This window comes from Penicillium roqueforti (assembly GCF_015533775.1).
Source record: "Penicillium roqueforti strain LCP96 04111 chromosome Unknown scaffold_14, whole genome shotgun sequence".
NCBI classification, from domain to species: Eukaryota; Fungi; Ascomycota; class Eurotiomycetes; order Eurotiales; family Aspergillaceae; genus Penicillium; species Penicillium roqueforti.
The window spans coordinates 117,946-137,890 of NW_024067578.1; the positions used below are offsets into that span (position 1 = coordinate 117,946).

The 19,945-nt window shown below is 52.0% G+C and overlaps 6 protein-coding genes across 6 annotated transcripts; 2 read left to right on the forward strand and 4 right to left on the reverse strand.

Annotated features, from left to right (window-relative positions):
* Positions 1-55: 55 nt before the first annotated feature.
* On the reverse strand, positions 56-1,796 carry LCP9604111_5678 (cytochrome P450; the record flags this gene model as incomplete). Its single annotated transcript, XM_039073514.1, has 4 exons — positions 56-112; positions 173-1,252; positions 1,315-1,512; positions 1,581-1,796. 4 exons carry the CDS (start codon positions 1,794-1,796, stop codon positions 56-58), a joined length of 1,551 nt encoding a protein of 516 aa, XP_038928189.1.
* A 447-nt stretch (positions 1,797-2,243) lies between these two features.
* LCP9604111_5679 (uncharacterized protein) lies at positions 2,244-4,127 on the reverse strand (the record flags this gene model as incomplete). Its single annotated transcript, XM_039073515.1, has 1 exon — positions 2,244-4,127. One exon carries the CDS (start codon positions 4,125-4,127, stop codon positions 2,244-2,246), a length of 1,884 nt encoding a protein of 627 aa, XP_038928190.1.
* A 621-nt stretch (positions 4,128-4,748) lies between these two features.
* Positions 4,749-7,112, reverse strand: vps27 (ESCRT-0 subunit protein VPS27; the record flags this gene model as incomplete). The annotated part of the gene is made up of 5 exons (XM_039073517.1): positions 4,749-5,593; positions 5,642-6,413; positions 6,469-6,750; positions 6,813-6,945; positions 7,045-7,112. The coding sequence occupies 5 exons, from the start codon at positions 7,110-7,112 to the stop codon at positions 4,749-4,751; spliced, it is 2,100 nt and encodes a 699-aa protein (XP_038928191.1).
* Positions 7,113-7,506: 394 nt separating this feature from the next.
* LCP9604111_5681 (putative ubiquitin C-terminal hydrolase) lies at positions 7,507-10,828 on the forward strand (the record flags this gene model as incomplete). The annotated part of the gene is made up of 2 exons (XM_039073518.1): positions 7,507-7,749; positions 7,805-10,828. 2 exons carry the CDS (start codon positions 7,507-7,509, stop codon positions 10,826-10,828), a joined length of 3,267 nt encoding a protein of 1,088 aa, XP_038928192.1.
* Positions 10,829-11,653: 825 nt separating this feature from the next.
* Positions 11,654-12,370, forward strand: LCP9604111_5682 (cytochrome b5-like heme/steroid binding domain-containing protein; the record flags this gene model as incomplete). Its single annotated transcript, XM_039073519.1, has 3 exons — positions 11,654-11,772; positions 11,970-12,099; positions 12,197-12,370. The coding sequence occupies 3 exons, from the start codon at positions 11,654-11,656 to the stop codon at positions 12,368-12,370; spliced, it is 423 nt and encodes a 140-aa protein (XP_038928193.1).
* A 980-nt stretch (positions 12,371-13,350) lies between these two features.
* Positions 13,351-19,408, reverse strand: LCP9604111_5683 (putative RNA binding effector protein Scp160; the record flags this gene model as incomplete). Its single annotated transcript, XM_039073520.1, has 6 exons — positions 13,351-14,330; positions 14,384-16,655; positions 16,714-16,961; positions 17,016-17,475; positions 17,594-17,644; positions 18,596-19,408. The coding sequence occupies 6 exons, from the start codon at positions 19,406-19,408 to the stop codon at positions 13,351-13,353; spliced, it is 4,824 nt and encodes a 1,607-aa protein (XP_038928194.1).
* Positions 19,409-19,945: the final 537 nt, after the last annotated feature.

Consider the following 19,945-nt stretch of genomic DNA (forward strand, 5'->3'; position numbering starts at 1 on the left):
TAAACAAAAGTTGACTCGCCGAGACTAAGACTAAGACTAATAGTGTTCCCAAGCCCTACGAGCGGACTTCCCATCGCACAGTCGCCGGCTGCATAGGACGTGAAAAGAGAGACTAGAAAGAAGTCAGCCCATGTCCCCATCAACCCAAGCCAAAAGAAACCAAAAGACTTACCGAATAATCCGTATCCGGCACCCCCTCCATCCCTTCAGGATTGAAAAACTTGAACTCCCTCACAAGCGTGGCGACTATAACCTCCAAATTAAGATACGCAAACTTCTCACCAATACAACGATGTCTTCCAGCGCCGAAGGGCAAGTACGGACTGCGCGTTCCCTTAGAGACAGCGCCATACCCATAATCCACGGTATCCGAAGAATCCTCAACCTCAACCCGAGTCTCCCAGCGATGCGGATTCCACCGCAAGGGATCACGGAAATGCCGCGCATCCCGTGCCGTAACACCAGGCGAAGACAGCAGTACATGCGACGGCGGAACAACAAAGTCAGTCCCAGGCACCGGCATGGGATTCTTCACTTTGCGCATAAGCGTATGAATAGACGAGTGGATACGCAGCGTCTCTTTGATGACGTTGTGGTGCAGGGGAAGCTTATCCATATCCTTGTACTGCAGCGGCGGGAGATCAGCGCCCAAGTTCTGGATCTGTTCCGCGTACAACTTCTCTGTCATCTCGGGCTGTGAGGCGAGTCGCAGAAGGATCCAGCAGCTGATTGCGGACGAGGAGTGCTGGCCCGCCATCAGCAGCGTGATCATCATATGAGCGATCTCCTTGTCTGGGATTGGTGTCCCGTCGCGGTACACGCAGCGCATCAGGTTCGAGATCATGTCTGTGCCTTTGGCTTTATCCCTGCCGGTGAGGTTGTCTTGTTCGCCGGCTTCGCGTCGCGCTTGGATGATCTCGAGGTAGATCTCGCGCATACGTCCGTGTGCTTTATCTCGCTTGCGGTTGTGGGGGAGAGGGGCCCAGGGGAGCATGAAGTTTATCGGGGAGAAGCCGAGGTCAAGGTCGTGGAAGAGCTCGGCGAACTCGGAGGTCATTTTGGCGCGGACTTCTTCGCCTTGGAGGGTGCGAGCTGCTGTGAAGACGGTTATCTCGGCCATGGCAGCGGCGAGGTCAATAGTACCGGATTGGCCTTTGAAGTTGGGGGATGATTTTATGTAGGCATTTGTTTCGTCGGCGATTAGGGGGACATAGGATTCTAGGGCTTCTTGGCTTAAGCCGTATTTGATGAACTGTTTAGGATTGGATTAGCTCTGGATATGAGATTTGTAATAAGTGGCAGAAGGGGATATACCTTCTTTTGCTCCATAAGTTTAGAATTAGGACAATCGTAGACAACATCAGATCCGAAGACGGGCGTTGTAAGCTTGCCGTAGACTTCTTCGGCGTTGACATCCTTCAACTTTCCATTGAGGATGAACTCATTGCCCTCGACACCGAGATATACGGTTGTCTTCTTGCCTAGCAGAATGAAAGTGAAGATATCGCCGTACTAAGTCCGTTCATTAGTAGGCGTCACCTTTCATTACGGAAGCATCAAGAGGTGCAAGATCTACACACCTTGGCACGAGAAGCGAAGAAGAACTGGTACGGATCCATGCCATAGGCCACTGTACTTCCAATAAAAGGAATCCAGTGAAAGACAACAGGTGGCTCTTTTCTGTTGTAGAAGACGAGCTGGTTGATCACATTGAGGACGATTGACACCAGAACAAGTCCGGCGGTATAGTATGCGGCGCGCAGGACTTGACCTGTTACCAGCGGGACGAGATCCATGATGGCTTTCCTAGTATATTCCAAACGAAACAGAAGTCTGAAGAAGTCTGGAGTATGAGGCCATCTAGTTAGGGTTTTGTAGGGCAAATCAGGAGAGCGGGATTGGCGATTAATCAGCAGGTCAGGCCATGCAGCCCTTCCCCGGAAGTCAGAGCAGCCGGTGCAAGGACAACAGCCGACCAGGCCACTCCCAGGCGGCCGATTTGTTTTGGATCGACAAGGGACATTAGTGGGCTTAGTGGGCTGTGTGGGTTGTGATTACCATGGAAATTCGTGGCATTGGCTACTCATATCAACATAATAGAGGTGCAGGGCAGGAAAGCAAAAAGAACAAGGATAAATTATGTTCAACCTGATCGCTGTGATAAAAAAAAAAACAGAATGCGAGCGCCGAACAACCATAGAGTGAACCGTCATAAACATAAAAGGGGTGAAACAAATCATAAATTAGCCGTGGATGGCGACCTCTCGGCTCTCCCACATCCGGCGGATCAACATGGCGCTGTCGTTAAGCTCAAATCCTTCGTCGTTGTCACCATTCGGGCCACGTGAAGCTTCGGTTGAAGTGGAGAAGATGCGGTGGGATGGGTCGTTGGCCTTGGTAGCATTTGTGGTATTGGGATGTTCGTTATTTGTCGCTGGATCTTCAGATGCAGTGCGGGTTGGATTACGCGGCTGGGATTTAGATGTAGGGCTGGTGCTAAGACGAGTGGGCTGCTTGCTTTGCTGCAAAAGGGACAGCGAAGGTGCTGATTGGACTGCTTTGATAAGAGCTGATCCTTGCTCCGCTTTCTTGGCTCGGACGATATGACGAAGACGAGCGAAGCTCTGACCGGTGGGAGACTGGAAACGTCGCACGACCATTAGTTCTAGGGATGTCTTCTCATACGCCTTGCGGATATGACGGGTTTCGCTGTCATGTCCTGCACCGCCAGCTCGGCCGTCACCGTTGAGCCCCCTGGCGGCGTCATACGTGCTGTGGTTAGCGGCGATAAATGTCGGGTCAATGGTAGACGGCGGAACTGCTGCGGTCACTCCATGGTTATCAGGAGGTGAGTTATTCAGGGTAGCGGTACGTTGCAGCCAGAGCTTCTGTTGCGTGCGAGAAGGCAGGTCAGCACCACGCGGCCGCGCAGGAGACGCGATCATCTTGGCCGCTGCACTAGTTGGAGAGGGCGGTGTGTCGGGGTGGTAGTGTGGGAGGAACGACGAGGGAGTATTCGGGTCCGAATCGTTGCGAGAAGATTCCTCAACGCTATTCTTGTTGTCCAAAATGAACCTGGAGACTCCACCTTCCATAGAGGATGAGGTAGCTTGGGGTTGAGAGCCCGGCATGCTGGCCATGCTGGTTGACGACAATGTGCGCCGAGCGTTGTCCTGGCCAGCAGCCAGGTTGAGAGATGCGCTACTACGCGACGGGGTATTGAGACTATTGGCTTCCGGCTTCACCATAGCCGAGATAGAAGACATGGCAGGGGGCGCTTTGGATGAGTGCGTAGGACTTAGCAGCCGGGCTGCTATGTCGCCCTGCTCCGTGTGCTGACTGGACTCCTCGGCTTCTTCTTCCTCATCGTGCTGCTCGGCTTCCTCATCCGCAACCTCATCCTCATGCAGTTCAGTACGCTCTCGGACAAACTTGGTGGTGATCGACTCGGGCAGACTGGTCGCTCGAGGCATTTGGGGGTATGGTCGCTTGACGAAGGTAAGGTGGTCGACAAGAACGGTACTATTGTCTGCGCTGGGATTGGATGGTGCCACCGAGTTGCGCCTCGTACTTTCGGGTGACTGTGTGGTATCTTCCCACTCAGCGTCGTCAGTCTCGTCATCCCCCAGCTCAAAGCCGACCGACTTTTTCTTTAACGCGCTGGAGGGCGGTCGCTCAGTCACCAACGCTTTCTTCCCAACGGCTGATGGATTCCGTCGCAACACAGGAGTGGAAAAGTTTCGCTTCATGGAAGGATCGGTTGTATGGTCATTTACAACCGGATCCCAGCGAACGTGCCCGCTTTCCTTTGGACTCGCGATCGGGGTTGCGGGGGCTGACTTCTTGCGCTGATGGTGCCGCCCACCAGTCTCGGGAGCTGCTACTTGGAGACGTTGGAGTTTGTTGAAGTTTTTGCCGGTAGAGGGGTTGCGGTGGTGGTTACGGTGAGCTCCAACAACATGGGTGCGGTGAGGTTTATGATGTAGGGGTGCTTTCTGCGTGTGAGACACCGACAGGTCATTAGGATTGGCGCTGCGCGTGACAACTGCATGGGAGGACACTGCACGGCGACCGAGGCCGGGGCGCTTAACAGGGGAAGAGGTATTTGAAGCGTTAGAGGTAGGCATGGCGGTAAGCAAAAAGACCCCAGAGGAGCCACAGGCGGGTAATCAGCGGTGGTCACAGAGCATAGAGTGTGGCGATTGGCCGAGGCAAGTCGTTCAAGAGGTCTCACGGCAGATTAGAGGGCATGCAGGCAAAAAGCAATCAAGACTCAAAAGCTGAAAGCCGGGTTACACCGGTTCGAACCGCTAATAATGAACGAAAAATCAAATGGAATGCGAAAAGAATAAGAGCAGGAGAGAAATCCGGGGCAAATTAGAGTAGTGAAGAAGAGGGAGAGCGAGGTCGCTGTCTTCGGCGATTAAAGAGCGGTAACAATATTGTGGAATGCCTAAGGCAGCGGCGAGGCTCTTCTATAAATGGAACAATCCAGGTCGTCTCCCAGCTACATAAATAATTTAAAATGCACTCTTAAGAATGTAGAGAGCTCTAGAGGATATTGGAAATAACTATTGGCAGCATTAGCCACTGGCAATAGGCAGTGTCTTTTCGTGTATACTTGAGATCCCTTCATTCACCCACTTCAAGCTACACATTCAATCTGCTAAAAGTCTTCAGGTATCATGAGGCGAAAAAAAAACGCAAAATATGAAAACATAGATAACGCCGAACGAAGTATAATGACGCTATAGCTCAATCAGGTTCTCCTCCACGGGCCGTGCTGGTTGCTGATAAGGCGGTTGCGAAGTTTCCTGTCCATACGACCCCGGTTGTCCAGCGTTAATCGGAGGGTATGCAGATGACACAGCATTAGGAGGTTGTTGAGGCTGGGGTTGTGACGGGTAATAGTAAGACTGAGAAGGGCCCGTTGCCTGCTGATGAAGTGCTGGCGCAGTGGGTGGCACAGAATAGCCCGGCGATTGCACATACCCGGCAGATGCGTGTTGTTCGGGAGCGGGGGTTGGACCGCTGGGAGTTGCACCGGCCTGATACTGAGAGGAGTCCCGGCGCATAATGGGCGACGGCTGGTATGGGGATTCTGCGCCGGGTGACCTGGCTGTGTCTTGGTCGTGTGGTGCTGCGTAATATTGAGCCGGGGCACTGGGCGTTGGGGCATTGGCATAGTTATTTGGAATGCCATTGCTAGGTGGAGGTGATCCAAGGGCCGGGTAGGTATTTCCACCCCAATTCTGACCATAAGACTCATTTGTCGGGGCACCATGTTGAGCTTGTGATGGGTAGGTGGATGGAACTTGGAACCCATCGCCGTTCACCTGCTGCGGAGCATACATAGTAGTAGGTGGGCGAGAGCTGTCCATTTGAGTTCCATAATAGAAATTCTCGGCTCCACTCTGGACGTCGGGAGCGTGATTAGAGAAGGCTGGCTGAAGATTTGGATACTGCGCGCCCCCAGGAACAGCTCCATGACCAAGATTGTGTTGGGAATAGGCTCTGGTCAGACGCTCTTCTAGCATCCGATCGTAGTAGCGTACAACCGTAGAGAGCTTGGCATGGAGGTCCAATAATGTATCTGTGAGGATTAGCTTGCAGTTCTATAAATAAAGACAGCTGAACTCACCATGTTTACTCATGGTCTCTCCATAGCTTCGTGCCAGCTTTGGTCGAAGCGCACCGATACTCTCGTATAGCTCCTGGATCTGCGGCTCTCTAAGAATTGTGCCCGGCGGCTGATGCTGGAGCCGATCAACCAGTGTAGAGAAGAGATGAATATTCTCGGTTTCAACAGGGGTTAGTTCGTACGGATTTTTAGGCAATTGAGTGGGCGTGCTCGAGGAATCGCGCAAGGTGGAATTTGAAGTGGGCACGTTCTTCAATGCGGCCGCATGGTTTTGCTTGTGTTGTTCCATATCACGCAGGGATGCTTCAATCGCAGCCTTGAGATCCGGATCTTCCTCGTCCACATTCTCCGGCTTTGGAACAGCCTTGGCCGGTTCTGGAGCGTTGCCTGTCTGCGGTACAAACCCGGAAGGACCTCTGCCCTCGGCTTCATCGAGACTCATTTGCAACGCTCGACGCAAATCCTCATCGAACCCTGTGTCCGGTTTACCAGCACGAGGTTCCATCGTGTTAGATTTGCTGATGGAGTTGTTTTTGAACGCGGACCGATCCGAAATTCCCGGTGGCGCAAATGACTTGGAGGTCAATTTGGCATAGCATCCATCGTCTACTCTGACGGGCTGCAGAATTCCAAGATGCGGTAAAGGAATGGTCTTGCTTGAACACTGAGCGTCGAACACGTTGCCGCAGTTACGGCAGTGGTGTTTGCGATTCATAAAACTGAAGGCAGTCCGACATCGCATACAGACTTCAGAGTCGATCCACTCTGGAGGCTGAGACAGATTCACAAATTAGCTTCTGCAACGGAAGGGTTTGAGGCACACTCACTGCGCTGCTTTCCAGCATACTGCCGCTCATTTCGGTCTTTGGTGGAAACCGGTATCCTTCACTCTCCAATTTGCGATATGTCTCTCCCAAATACATCAAATCCATACGGCCTTGTGCAGCCATAGCCCAATTCTGGATAAGTTCCAATATCTTGCCCTGCACCTCGGCATTAAGAGGAGCGCCTTCGGATTTAAGCAATGAGACAAGGTTATCCATGAATTCTCGAGACGCGATCTCGGCCAGGAAATGTGTTCCTCCGTTTTTGACACAAGTATCCGTTAACTAGAGGGGCGGGCTTATCAGCGCTTGTTCCAAGCCTAGTCTCACGGGAATAAATGTTTCACCTTCAGTGTCGCCAGCTGGATGTTGGGATTCTTATTCTCGAGTCGTCGTTTCAAAGACCTCATTCCATCCTTGGGCTGAACGCTCTTTGATCGAATCATATCTGATATCTCCAGGTTGAGGGCAATGTCTTCCCTGAGAGTGAGTTAGCCACGCGATCATTCATTTCAGAGCATCCTGGTAGGTAGCCCCGGTTCATATAGGTATGATAACAACGCGGCAATCAAAACTCACAAGGAGGAAGCTGTCGCCCGCTCGATTTGCTCATCGAGCGGCGAGGTTGAAGAGAACCAGCCTGCCATGGCGAAGGCGAAACACCCGATGCACGTCTAATTTGGAGGGGACTCAGATCACAGTAGCGTTGCAGATAGCCAAGACACTTAATCTAGCAAATATGAAGATCAGACTGGCAAGTTGGAGGAGGAGCTTCCAGGCACCTCAGTAGTGACTAAGCCCCTGGCGTCATAGGCTGAGGGCGGTGAAGTACTGTCATCTGATTACCCCAGAGGCATCCCGCATTGTCCCTGGATCTGTCCTCTTTACTCTGGTCTGTCTTTCGTTATTTGTGTTTGTTATTTGGACTTGATCAATTATTCGGCGGATTGGGTACGCCTGTCTTTTGGCTTTACTCTCTTTGTTTTCCTAATCTTGGACATAACCATGCGCTAAGTCCGCTTGTCGCTGCCTGGATCTACCATGTCCTCCGATGCGGCGACTTTGCCATCTCCCCCAAAAATACCACCGTGGAAGGACAACCGGCGTCCTTACTCGGTGGGGAACGACATGGGGAACGACATGGATCCCAACGGACGAGTCACCCGACCAGATTCGTATCCCAAGGGCAAGGCCCCTCTCGTCCCACCACGGCGACCTCGGTTCCCCAATATCAAAGACCTACAAGACCAAGCTGCTGCGTTGAATGTTAACGAGACTACACCGGTATATGCGCACTTCTGACAATTGTGTGAATTATTTCCTCTAACCGGGATCATAGCTTGATATCCTCTTGCCAACGGCTGCCGATGCAATCGCAAAGGCCAAGAACCTCTCAGACGACGAATACAACGATAAAGCCTACGTTCAGTACCTTCGTGCCTCTGAAATCACTATCAATCTCATTCCCCATCATCCAGACTATCGCACCGTCAGCCAACGCCCTGATTGGTACAAGGAGTTCGCCGATCTAGTGAAGGCGGTGCGGTCCAAACAAGGCACTATGGATGCGATCAAGCGGGAAATCATCGAGGATAATTTGGTCAGTGGCATGCAGCCAACCGGTATATATACATCCAGATCCCCAAAACAAATTTCTGTCACGCCACGGGGCCGTGAGAATCAAGAGTCTGGAACAAACTTCGCTAGAATGCCAAGTCCAACTCAGTATCAAAGAGTGCCCGAGACGGAGGTAAATTTGCAGAGGTTTTCCAGTCCTGCAGATGACACACTTGCGCAACGTTTTGCCAAACTCAAGGCGTCTCCTCCTTCCAACCAGCATGGGTTGGGAGCAAGTACTACTCGGCTGGGAAGCCCAATTGTAGGATCTGCTGGGCAAACTCCACTTTATTCATCGAACTACAACTCTCCACCGCCAAGACGGCCATTGGGACCTCGGGTCATGGGCTCTTCATCTAATTTACCAACCATTCCACCGAAGCTTCCTCTTAACACATCGTTACCACGTGCTCCCGACCCGGCTTACAGCCCTGTCTTCACCGTGCCATCAAAACCCACATCCAACCCACCGAGAAGGTCAACAGAGAGCACACACTCAACCAATCCAAGATACTCGCAATTCAGCAACTCACCACGGGTCAGTCCAACGCGGGGAGGGTTTGACGACAATCCGTATAGGTCCCTGACGCCCAATGGGTTGGACTCGGCGCGAGAAACTCGGAGCAACTCACCTGATTTGCCGTACAGCACAACTATAACTGCACAGAGTCTCCTTGATAATCTGCGGAAATTTAATGTTCTGCTAATCGATGTTCGGCCTCGAGACCAGTACGATAATGGTCATGTATATGCAAAATCTATTATTTGCATAGAACCTGTGGTTCTGAAGGAGAATGTGTCAGCGGAAGAACTAGAGGAGCGTCTCGTTGTTTCACCGGAGCATGAACAGGCATTATTTGAGAAACGGAACGAGTACGACCTTGTGGTTTACTATGACCAAAGCGCCGATTCCGTCAGCTATCTCGCTGGCTCACCGGTGGGGACTTCAGCACCCCATTTGAGGGCTCTCTACGATACTCTCTATGAGTTCAATGCATATAAGCCTCTGAAGGCGGGACGGCCTCCGGCTCTCCTAGTTGGTGGATTGGATGCCTGGATCGATCTTTTAGGACAACAATCTCTTGCGACGTCCTCAACTGCTGCGGCCATGAGTTCTCTGCAGGCCAGAAAGCCCGTATCTAGACCTGGTCGGCCCCTCGGGAGAGTGCCTACCATGGCTAGTGCCAACTCAAGTCTCGAAATTCGGAAGAGACGACTGCGCGAGTTCACTCCTTTGAATTCGAAGGAATTATCTGAGTGGATGGAGAAATCTAAAGTCGAGGAGATCGACACGAGCACCTATGCCGAGGAAGAATCGCTGACGGAAGAACCCGAGGAGACTGGATCAGAACCTTCAACCCCATTCGTCAACACATATGAGGCTTTCCTACGTCGTTTTCCCGAACCGCACGATATTCAACAGTCCATGACACACGCGGATTCCCGCCCTCCCCTTAGTGCTACTCCGAATTATGCTGCACACATGTCAGTGGCTCCCTCTCGACCACCCCCTGCTGTGCCCCGTCCCAGCTATAGCGGTGTCTCCGATGGGCGGCAGATCCAACCCCATTTGCAACGACAGAACTCGGCGAATCGAACAGCCCTGTACACTCCAAGCTCCCGCCTAGATCGCCTCAAGCTTCCGCAGACTGGATTGACCAATTTCGGTGTGACGTGTTACATGAATTCCACCCTTCAATGCCTAAGTGCCACGATTCCACTGAGTAGGTTCTTCATCGACAACCGATTTCGGTATTATGTACAAAAAAATTGGAAGGGATCTCAGGGCGTTATGCCTGGACTTTATGCGAACCTGATCCGGTCACTGTGGAAGAACGATGTCGAGGTCATCATGCCGACCTCGTTCCGGAACTTCTGTGGACGCTTGAATCGAGAATGGGCCATTGAGCGGCAGCAAGATGCCAAAGAATTCTTCGATTTTGTGGTCGATTGCCTCCACGAGGATCTCAATATCAACTGGCAGCGAACACCGCTTCGACCTTTGACATTTTCGGAGGAGATGCAACGAGAGCGAATGCCAATGACCAAGGTTTCCCGAATTGAATGGGACCGATACTGCCACCGAGAGGAGTCTTTTATCTCGTCACTGTTTGCCGGACAACATGCCAGTCGACTACGCTGCACGACCTGCCAGCAAACATCCACTACATATGAAGCATTCTACAGTATCAGTGTGGAAATCCCACCGACAGGTGCAGGTGATATCTATCAGTGCCTCCGTAGCTACTGCCAGGAGGAGATGCTGAGTGGCGACGAGGTCTGGAAGTGTCCATTTTGTAAATGCAAGCGAATGGCGACCAAGCAGATCATCATCACGCGAGCGCCCCAGATTCTCGTTGTCCACTTCAAGCGCTTTTCTGCATCCAAGACCCAAAGCGCACGGAAGATCCACACCCCCATCGATTTCCCGCTTTACGGTCTCCGCATGGACGATTTTGTGATTGCTCACCCTCATCCTCCCCCTCCGGAGCCCGGCATGCCGCCCGCCACCGGGGCCACGGTTCCACCGTTCAATTACGATGCGTTTGCGGTGCTACGGCATCTCGGGTCTTCGATGGGCAGCGGACACTACATCTCGCTGGTCCGTGATGCGGAGCGGCAATGCTGGCGGAAATTCGATGACGACCGAGCCACGAACTTCAATCCGCGCGAGCTTCGGACGCGGGACCGATTACAGAACGAGCAGGCGTACATTGTGTTTTATGAGCGAGTTCCAGCGAAATGAGCGTTTTGATTTCTAGCATGTCATGATGACGATTGGATAGAGGTATATTATTATGCACATAGTATTATGATATTTATACAACAGCAAGTGTGCTAGTACTTAATTCCGCCCAGCGGAACGCTCTCCCGTCGGTGCTACCCGAGAATCGATCCCCGAGGTTATGGTGAGTTCATACATGTTACTGTACATACGATTAATGTACTTGTACCAGTTAACTATGCTATGCTACAGTACAATTTGATACTAACCAACTAACTATACACAGCCCAAGGCCAGATCTCCTCTTCATGTACTCTAATAAGCAGCCCCTGATTCGTCAGACCCCAGATCCTATCTAGCGCAATATACATAGAGTGTAGACTCAATTCAGAACTAACTATCGGGACCGGCGACAAAGATAGAGAGTAATAGAAACTCATCGAAGCCATCCAATGATAAACGCCCCTTTTGCCTGACTCCTCTTATAAGCCGGCTGTAATTCACGGCATCCCCAAAGTCCAGTGCCTGGGCCCCACACGAACGAGACCGCCCAGCCGCACGTACCAGCGACATCTGTTGTTCTTTTTCTCGCTGATTCTGTCTTGGTCGTCAATTCCTCTCCCTCCTCTTCTCTCCTCTCCTCTTCTCCTTCTCGGTACTCTGGCTGCTTTTTGGACTTATCACTTCCCCATACCCCGTAAGTGGTTTCCTATCTCCGCCCCAACATTTCTCGGGGTTTTCTCCTATCGCCAACTCCACTCAACACATTCCCCTCTTCACTTGCCCGGTTTTTATACAGAACCCCGACTGACAACGGGAATATCATTCCAGATACCTCAATTCATCATGTCTGAAGCCAAGGAACTCACCTTGCAGGAGGTCGCCGAGCACAGCACCAAGAAGGACCTCTACCTGATCATCAACGACAAGGTCTACGATTGCACCACATTCGCCAATGAACACCCGTACGTTGTCTCCATATCTATCACTGCCGAATCTAGAATCCCAATACCCGAAGCCAAAGAACAAGCGCTAGCGAGAGTAGAGGAGAAGAGCCAAAAAAAAAAAAAAAGGCCACCTCAACCTATTGTCTTCACTCGTCTCGCATTGCTTCACCGACCCACATCAAACCCCAGAACCACCAGGCTAACCAATCCAACAGTGGCGGTGAGGAAGTCCTCCTCGATCTCGCCGGCCAAGACTGCACCGAAGCCTTCGACGACGTCGGCCACAGTGATGAGGCGCGCGCACTCCTCGACGACGGCATGTTTGTCGGCAACGTGAAGCGCCTGGTACGCACCCCTTCTTACATACATCCTTCCCCCCACACCCCATATTTCCCCATCTACACAAAAGTCACACGCAATACTAACACCGTCGAAAAAATAGCCCGGTGACCCCTCGCCCAAGGCCAAGCCCAGCAGCAGCACAGACTCCTCGTCTTCCTCCTCCGCCTCCGGCTTCGGCGTCGGCCTCTACGCCGTCTTCCTCGTCGGTGGTGCTATCGCATACGGCGCATACAACTACCTCCAGGCCCAGCAGGCTCAACAGGCTCAGCAGTAGACTGGCCGGGGCGTTCGTTATGCAATTAGATGATTGACTGTGGGACTAGCGAGTGGGGTTGTGTGTGGTCAGAATGAAGAATCTGAGATTTAAATACCCGTCTTCCATACGGATGGGAGTCCGAGTCGCTATGGCTAAAAGAGCAAAGAGAGCGTTTTTTTTTCGAGTTGGGGCCTTATGAGTACCCCAACTCTTTTTTTTATTTTATATTACCTTTTTTATCTATTCATATGTATCGACATACTTTATTGGATTAATCTTTAGTTTTCGGAACCGAATTGTTATGGAAATGAATGTCAACATATAGTTACCTCGCTGGGATATGTACAACCAACAAATCACGATGACATGGCAGATCCGCCCGGAGTCCTTAACTCCTTTTGGAGCGACGATCCTGACGTCCCCTCATCTCTAATGCATCTCCAACATTAGTTCCTCCGAAGGTGATTTCTAATACGGAGACGAGAGGATATTAGGTCCGAGGCTGTTCGACAGCGTTCGATCGGGTTCCTCTTCTAGTAAGCAATCTGCATTCGGATCTATACCATAGCATGTCCTAAGCTAAATTAGGTATACAGATCTCCAATTCATTCATGATAGAGTGAAATCATTTAGATTGGAAAGCCACCTGGGCAGTCAACGCTCTCGTCACTTTCACAAAGAATCGACAGGTCTATCAACTCGTAGAACAATCCGAATAGATCTGGGGAAGTAGCTACAAGAAAAGAAGGCACAGTAGGATGAGAAAGGCCAAAAGCAATAAATGCGAAAGCAAGACCAGAGAGAATCCTTTTTAAAAAACCAATATTCATGAAATAGATACCAAAAAAAGATGAAAACAAGAATTGAAGAAGCCAAAAGAATACAACTAAAATGATATTGTTCCCGCTCGCTCGAATTCAAAGCAGAGAGGGGTGGTGTAAGAGTCGGTTTTATATGTCAGATCGAAAACCACTGTCGCAATAACAAGCCAGAACCACTCACCGCGCAGCGCCTTGAAGGCCATTCTGCACGGCCTCTAGAATCATCTCCTTGGCCTCTTCCAGGCCGCTGGAGCTACCCCGGATCTCAATCGCTTCACCGCGAGCCTGGTCCTTGGGCACATTGATACGGCATCCTGTCTTCTTGCGGATGGCGTTGATCTGGCTGCCGCCCTGACCAACGACAAAGCGGTAGGTCTTGGGGTCCGGCAGGATCAGGTAGCCTGTAATGGACTGCTCGGATGCGGAGGCAAGAGCCTTCTCGATGACGGCGCGGGCCTTGGCCACGTTCTCCGGGGTGCCGCTGAGAACCCAAGGGAAGGGGGTGGAGGCGACTTCTGATGTGTTGTTGTCCACAACGGTCCAGGAGTGTGCATCGGTGGTTGTGTTGGGGTCATCAATGATCAGGGGCATGTCGGTGCCTTCAGCTGTGGTGCGAGTGTCCTCGGCGGCGGAGGGGGCAGGTACGGGAACAGGTTGACCGGCGTGGTCGACGGTGACCTGGTAGTCGTTGCGCAGACGACGGAAGATGTGGCCATTGTCGGCGAGGACGTGGTGCAAGTGGCTGGGGACCTCGATGGTCTCCGCGTGCTGCTCCTTCAGCATGGACTTGACGTGCTCCTTGGCGCTTTCGACGGCGCTGCTGGGGCCCTTGAGTTTCACATCGGTACGGCCAGAGCCCTGCTTGGGGATATCAAGGGTGACATTAAACTTGGACTCAATGCCACGGCGGGTCTCGCCGCCACGGCCGATGAGCATGCGGTGCTGGGCGGTGGGGATGTCGATGATCTCCGTGACCTGGTCCTGGCGTTCCTTGACGAACTCTTCGATCGCGGCGATGATGTTATCCACGATCTTGCCGTTGCCCTCAAGGCGGATGGTCGATTCGGTGCTCTCGGGACGGGGGAAACGGACCATTCTGGCGGCGTTGCCGTCAGTAGGGCCACCAGCCTCGGTGACAATCTTGCGGATGTTGGCACCTATGTTAAGTCAGTAATTGAAAATAGACGTATCACTTTGCATGAAAACATACCGCCTCCACCAATCAAAGCCTTGTGGTACTTCTTGTCAACCTCAATGGTCTTAACCACAGTCGCATCGAACTCGCTGGCCCGCTGCTGCAAGATCTTCTTGGCTTCAGCAACTTGCTGCTTGGTACCCTTGACACGAATCTCCACGCGGCCCGACGCATCCGGCGCATCGTTGGCGTTGGGAACATCAATCTGGGCACCGGTATCAGCGCGAAGCTTGTCCATCTCACGGCCGCGCTGGCCGATCAAGGATGCGACCTGACTCTGGGCCACAGAGATGGTGGCAGAATGACCGTGCTCAATGACATACTGCAGCAAGCTAAGAATCTCATCACGAGCCAAGTCAGCACCCTTGCTGGGGCCCTTGACGAGGACCTCATCGGGAGCCTGCTGAGCACGCTGGGGACGAGCACCAGCATCGCTGCCAGTCTCCGTCAAATCGTCATTGGCAACAGTTGCGCGAGGGAACTGGACGCGGACAGAGTAACGATCCTGAAGACGGTTGACCTGGTTTCCACGCTGGCCGATCAACTCACGGTGGTATTGGGCGGGGACCTTGAGAATGTGAGTAGTCTCATCTTCCAACTTCTTGCCCATGTTGATGATGCGCATGCGGGTAGCATCCGCCTTGGCCTTGGGTCCCTTGACCTCGACCTTCCCGTTCTCCACCTTGATATCAACATCGAACTCCTCGCGGAGCTTGTTGATGTTTTCACCACGCTTGCCAATCAGGAAGTTGGCGTACTTCTGGGGGAAGTCGAAGGTAGTGGTGTAACCACGCTCGAGATCGTCCTTCTCCTGCTCGACGACGAAAGCCTCCAGCTTGGCGACAAGTTCAGTCACACGGGCCGAGGGACCACGAAGCGAAATCTCGCATTGAGAACCCTTGACGTCGCCAACAATGGCACGCACAGGGATGCTGTCCTCGCCCTTGGCCTCCTGCTCGCGGGTGATGAATTTACGCGCCTTCTCCTGGTATTTGCCAGGAACGGAGACCGTCTTGGCAACAATGTCATTCTGGTCTCCGAGGGCACTCAGGAGGAATTCCTGGGCCTCCTGCAGACCCTTCTCGAAGGCTGCAACATCTGCGGGCGAGGGGCGCTGTCTGGGGACTTCAAAGCGCGAGGCAGTTGCGGAGGGGCCTTCATAAACAAGAACAACCTCGGGGCAGTTGATGTCATCCGGCACCATAAGGTGGACACCAAAGTCACCCTGAAGGGCACTTGCGCTCTTGTCGCGCAGGTACTGGTGGAAGTATGGGTCAACAGGGACGTGGCGGAGTTTAGAGGGGGGGAGAGCCTGGACTAGGTTCATGATATCAGAACGGGCACGAATGGTATTCTTGCCGTCACGGGAGTACACCTCCCAAGTGACGGGTCCACCAACGCTGGGAGGAAGTGCAATGTGCGCATCGTAGGTCGATTCGAGTTCCTTAACGACCTGGCGGCGACGGAGGTACTGCGAGAGAGCGCTCGCGTGGGCATTGGGACCGGCGGGAGCATTGGGATGCTGGCGGGACAGATCAATGCTAGCCATCTGCATGCTTGTCGCAAGATCCATAGCGTGTTCAATACCAGCCTCGATTTGGTCGAGGGGACCGGTGATGGTGAGGAACTCACTCTCATCGGAAGAAGGTGGGAGTACAATGGCACATCCAGTCTGTGCAACGAAGTCATGCAGAGCGTCGGCCTCATTACCCAGAATGAACTGGTGCTGGCCACGATTGATAGCCAGCTGGCGCAGTGTAAGCTGCTGATGCAATTGAGCAGCCAAGCGCTCAATCTCAGCACGAGCCTCCTGTGCGGCAGCCCGTTCTCCGGAAATCAAAATGTGCTTATCAGGCACAGGCACAAACTGAACCTGGCCAGGGTTGGCTTCCTGAGGAGGGGGCTGACTTGACCAGGTATCATAGCGCGGAACGTTGATCTGCGCTTTTGTGCGTTCTTCAATGGCCCGCACGTTGGCGTCATGTGCACCTGCAATGAAGGGGAAGAATTCAGGAGGGACAGTCTTCAATCGGAAGCTCATGTTGGAGCCGCGCTCCTTGACAATCGCCTCGATCTCGCGGCGGGCCATCTCCGCGGCCACGGCATCTCCCTCAATCAAAATATCAATGGTATCATCATCATCGTCGTCGGCACCGGCAGCGTTGGGGTCGGCACGGGGGACCTGAACACGGGCACCGGTGCGAGTCTGGATATCCTGCACAACGGTACCTTGACGGCCAATGATGTGAGCGCGTGCAGATGTGGGAATGGGAACACGGACGGATTGCTGTTAGGACGAATTGGTCAGCCTAGACACTCGTTTCCGGCACGTCTAAGACACATACCTTAGATCCAACCTGCTGGGCCACCTCGCGGAGAGCCTGGCGCACCGCATCTACGGAGCCCTTTCCTTCGAAAATGATGGAGCCACCAGGGCCACCACGCATATCAACATTGGCCTTTGACCTGCGGGAGATATCCCGGAGGATATCACGAAGAGGCTTCTTCATCTGGCCACGGGGTTGCATCTGGGAGGGTGCTAGGCGGAGTTGCTCCATGTGCTTTCCGGGAAGGGCCATGACACGGGGGATCTCTGTTCATTTGTCAAAAAAAGTCCAATCCGGAAGGTCCAAAATAATCCACGTACCCATTGACTTCGCGGGCAAGCCATTTGCGACAGCAGAGGCCGCAGAAGGTTTCTTCGCACCCCATGTAGCGGCGGCGGGGGCAGCAGGCTTCGGACCGCTGCCCAAAGCCGGGAACAATTCTTCGGATTGAACATCGAATGTCGGGGCCTTTTTGGTAGCGGGCTTGGGGGCAGGCACCGGGGAAGCGGTTTTGGCGAGGGGGGTAGGCTCAGGTGTGTCGGCATCGACGAGGAGGGGCTCCAGTGAGGTCGGAGGGTGGTGTTTGAGGTCCTCCTCGTCCACAATTTCCTCCACAGTGGGCTTGTGCAACTCGTCGCGGGCGTGCTGCTGTTCCAACATGGCAGCGAGGGATCCGCCGTTGGCAGTAGTAGGTGTTTCAAGAGCCATTAGGAGTAATGGGGGTTGACGGAGTAAATCGGGGTTGGAGACAAGGTTGATAAATGGGCTATGCACGAAATGCTGCAATCAAGACGGGCCGGGTCAGTATGCAATAACGATGGATCAAGACAGATCAGGACAGATCACCGTAAACCCCGGGTGCAATCAATGGCATGACAAGGACTTGGGAATAACTTACAGGCAAAAGTATATCCTTTTCTTTCGTAATTGAGTAGGATATATAGGGTTTCTTTTCAGGAGATGCGGATGCAATTCAGGAAAATGCAATAGCAATTTGGACCGACGAAGCGCGGAGAATCAAAAAAGAAAGATACAGGGGCTCAAGAGAGGAGCCACCTGAAAGAAAAGAGGAAGAGAGGTGAGAGAAGAAGAGGAGGTGAGAGGTGGAGGTGGAGGTGAGAGGTGAGAGAAAGGTCGAGAACCCCGGACAATCCAGAAAGTACAGGAAAAGGCCAGCTCGAATCTCCGGGGATGTTTTCTCCGAGCCCGCGCCTACACTTTTGCACCTTTTCACGCCTTGGGCTCTTTTCTTTAGGAATTGATAATGAATAGTTATTGATCTTGGATTTGCGCAGGTGAATTTGAGATACAACAATAATAGCTTAGCTGTTCTTCGCTCTCATTCGGATACGTGTTATAACGCCATCCGAAATCCAATCAAGCATTGTATAAGCAATCTCAAATGCCCAGGTGAATCAATCACTTCGTAACTTTAGATTTAGATTTTATATCCCAGGATTGGATTTCGCACGTGGCGGCAAGTGGCCAATTGATGATGCACGTCACTGTGGCTACATTTATATGGGGATCGTGATATTCAACGGCATTGAACTACATGTCATATATAATAATTTTAGACTTATTTTCGAGATTTGTCGCGTCTAGGGAAACATGCGAAGCCAACTGGTTTCTCAGCCAATCCATCTGACCCAACTCTCGGTTCTTGTCAAAGGTTAACAGAAGCTTCTAGTCATAGCTGGATGACTTACCATAATTCGTCCCCGGTAAATCGAATGGGCACCATGTCGACATCTCTAGTCGACGCTGTTGGATCCAGGTATCAAATGAAACAGTCGCCGTCTCGGCATTATAACAAGCGGAGATTTCTGTCTCGAATTCGACTTTCTCGGTCCATAGGTCCTAGATCTGGCGCTGAGGTGATTGGATCTCTTAACCCTACTGACTTCAGAGTCATTCGCCGTAAAGTCGCAGCCGCGCTCTGTAGAAACGCCTTGAGAGTATTGACTGTGACTTCAATCGACTGAAGGCTAAGATCCTGGAGCTGCGAGAAGTGGAGACCCCGGGATAATTCTTCAAAGTATCGTGGGTTCAGTTCATATTTTGGGTGCCATTGAAAAAACACCAGCGTCTTAAGCGTTGGTGCTACAGCAACAAGGATATCAAGAAGGAAACAGAAGCCACTTTTATCGAGATCCTCTTGTTTCCTCGGGAGACGGAGACACATATGAAGGCATTCTAATTCCCGTAGGAGGGGTAGCAAGCGTTTGTATTGTGACTCCGTCAGTTGAAGGTTTCGCATTGTCATCCCACAGTAATATCCGCGACATGTGTGTAGTGCGAGAACTTCTCGGTTGGAGTTGATAATTGTTTCCACAAGAGCGGAAAAAGCAAAGGCATGCGCATTGCCCATTACTGGTAGGTAACATCCATCGAACCACGTTGACGGTCTACCAGTGCAACTCAGTTGATTCCTCAATTCAGGTAGGCCGAGGCAACGAATATAGCTTCCTTTTTCTAGATTGAGGAGACGTTCCATCGGATCAGACTGCAGACCAAAGACGACCGCATTTTCAAATCGTGGCAGGCATCTATCTAGGGTATCTCTGAGGGCAGAGGACTTTGATATGGCGCGGTGGTCCTCTTCTATAGCCTGAAATGCGATATAGCGAGCCTGGAGCTCAGCCGCATTCCCCTTCCAACCCTTCCGTGCCCCATTCCCAAACTTGGAATGCGCGAAGCGGGAATCTGTCATTTTCTCCTTGCCTTCGAATAGGGCTGGCACAATCCAAATTTTCTGAACGAATGTTCGAAGAATATCATCAGCAGCGATCTCTTCTAGCCGACAGAGACTGTCACTCGTGAGAAGCAAAGAGATACTGGTGTAGCACCGCCTTGCAGATATCTCTATTGTGTTATTGTATGTTGCTCGGCAGGTAAGTCTTAGTGCAAAATAATATGACAGTTCTAGATGATCACAGATTGCGACCATTGCGTCTACAGGAAGGGCTGCAATAGACATGTTGATTCAACCGCTCAAGGAAGGAAAGCTTGAACCAAAATCGAACAAGTTTGTGTTCACTTTCTTGTAGAAAATGGGGTGGAAGCACCGGGGCTAAGCATGCAGGTCTTCAAACAGGTTTTCCAAGTTAGTCGCTTAGGCTAGTAGTTTAGAGTAGATCCAAATGTAGCGAGAATTTATAGACTTGTCTCAGCGCATAGGTAAATTATGTCCTTGTAGAATGCTTCATGTGGGTCGGGCAATGCCGAAATTGACCCATATGAATAAGAA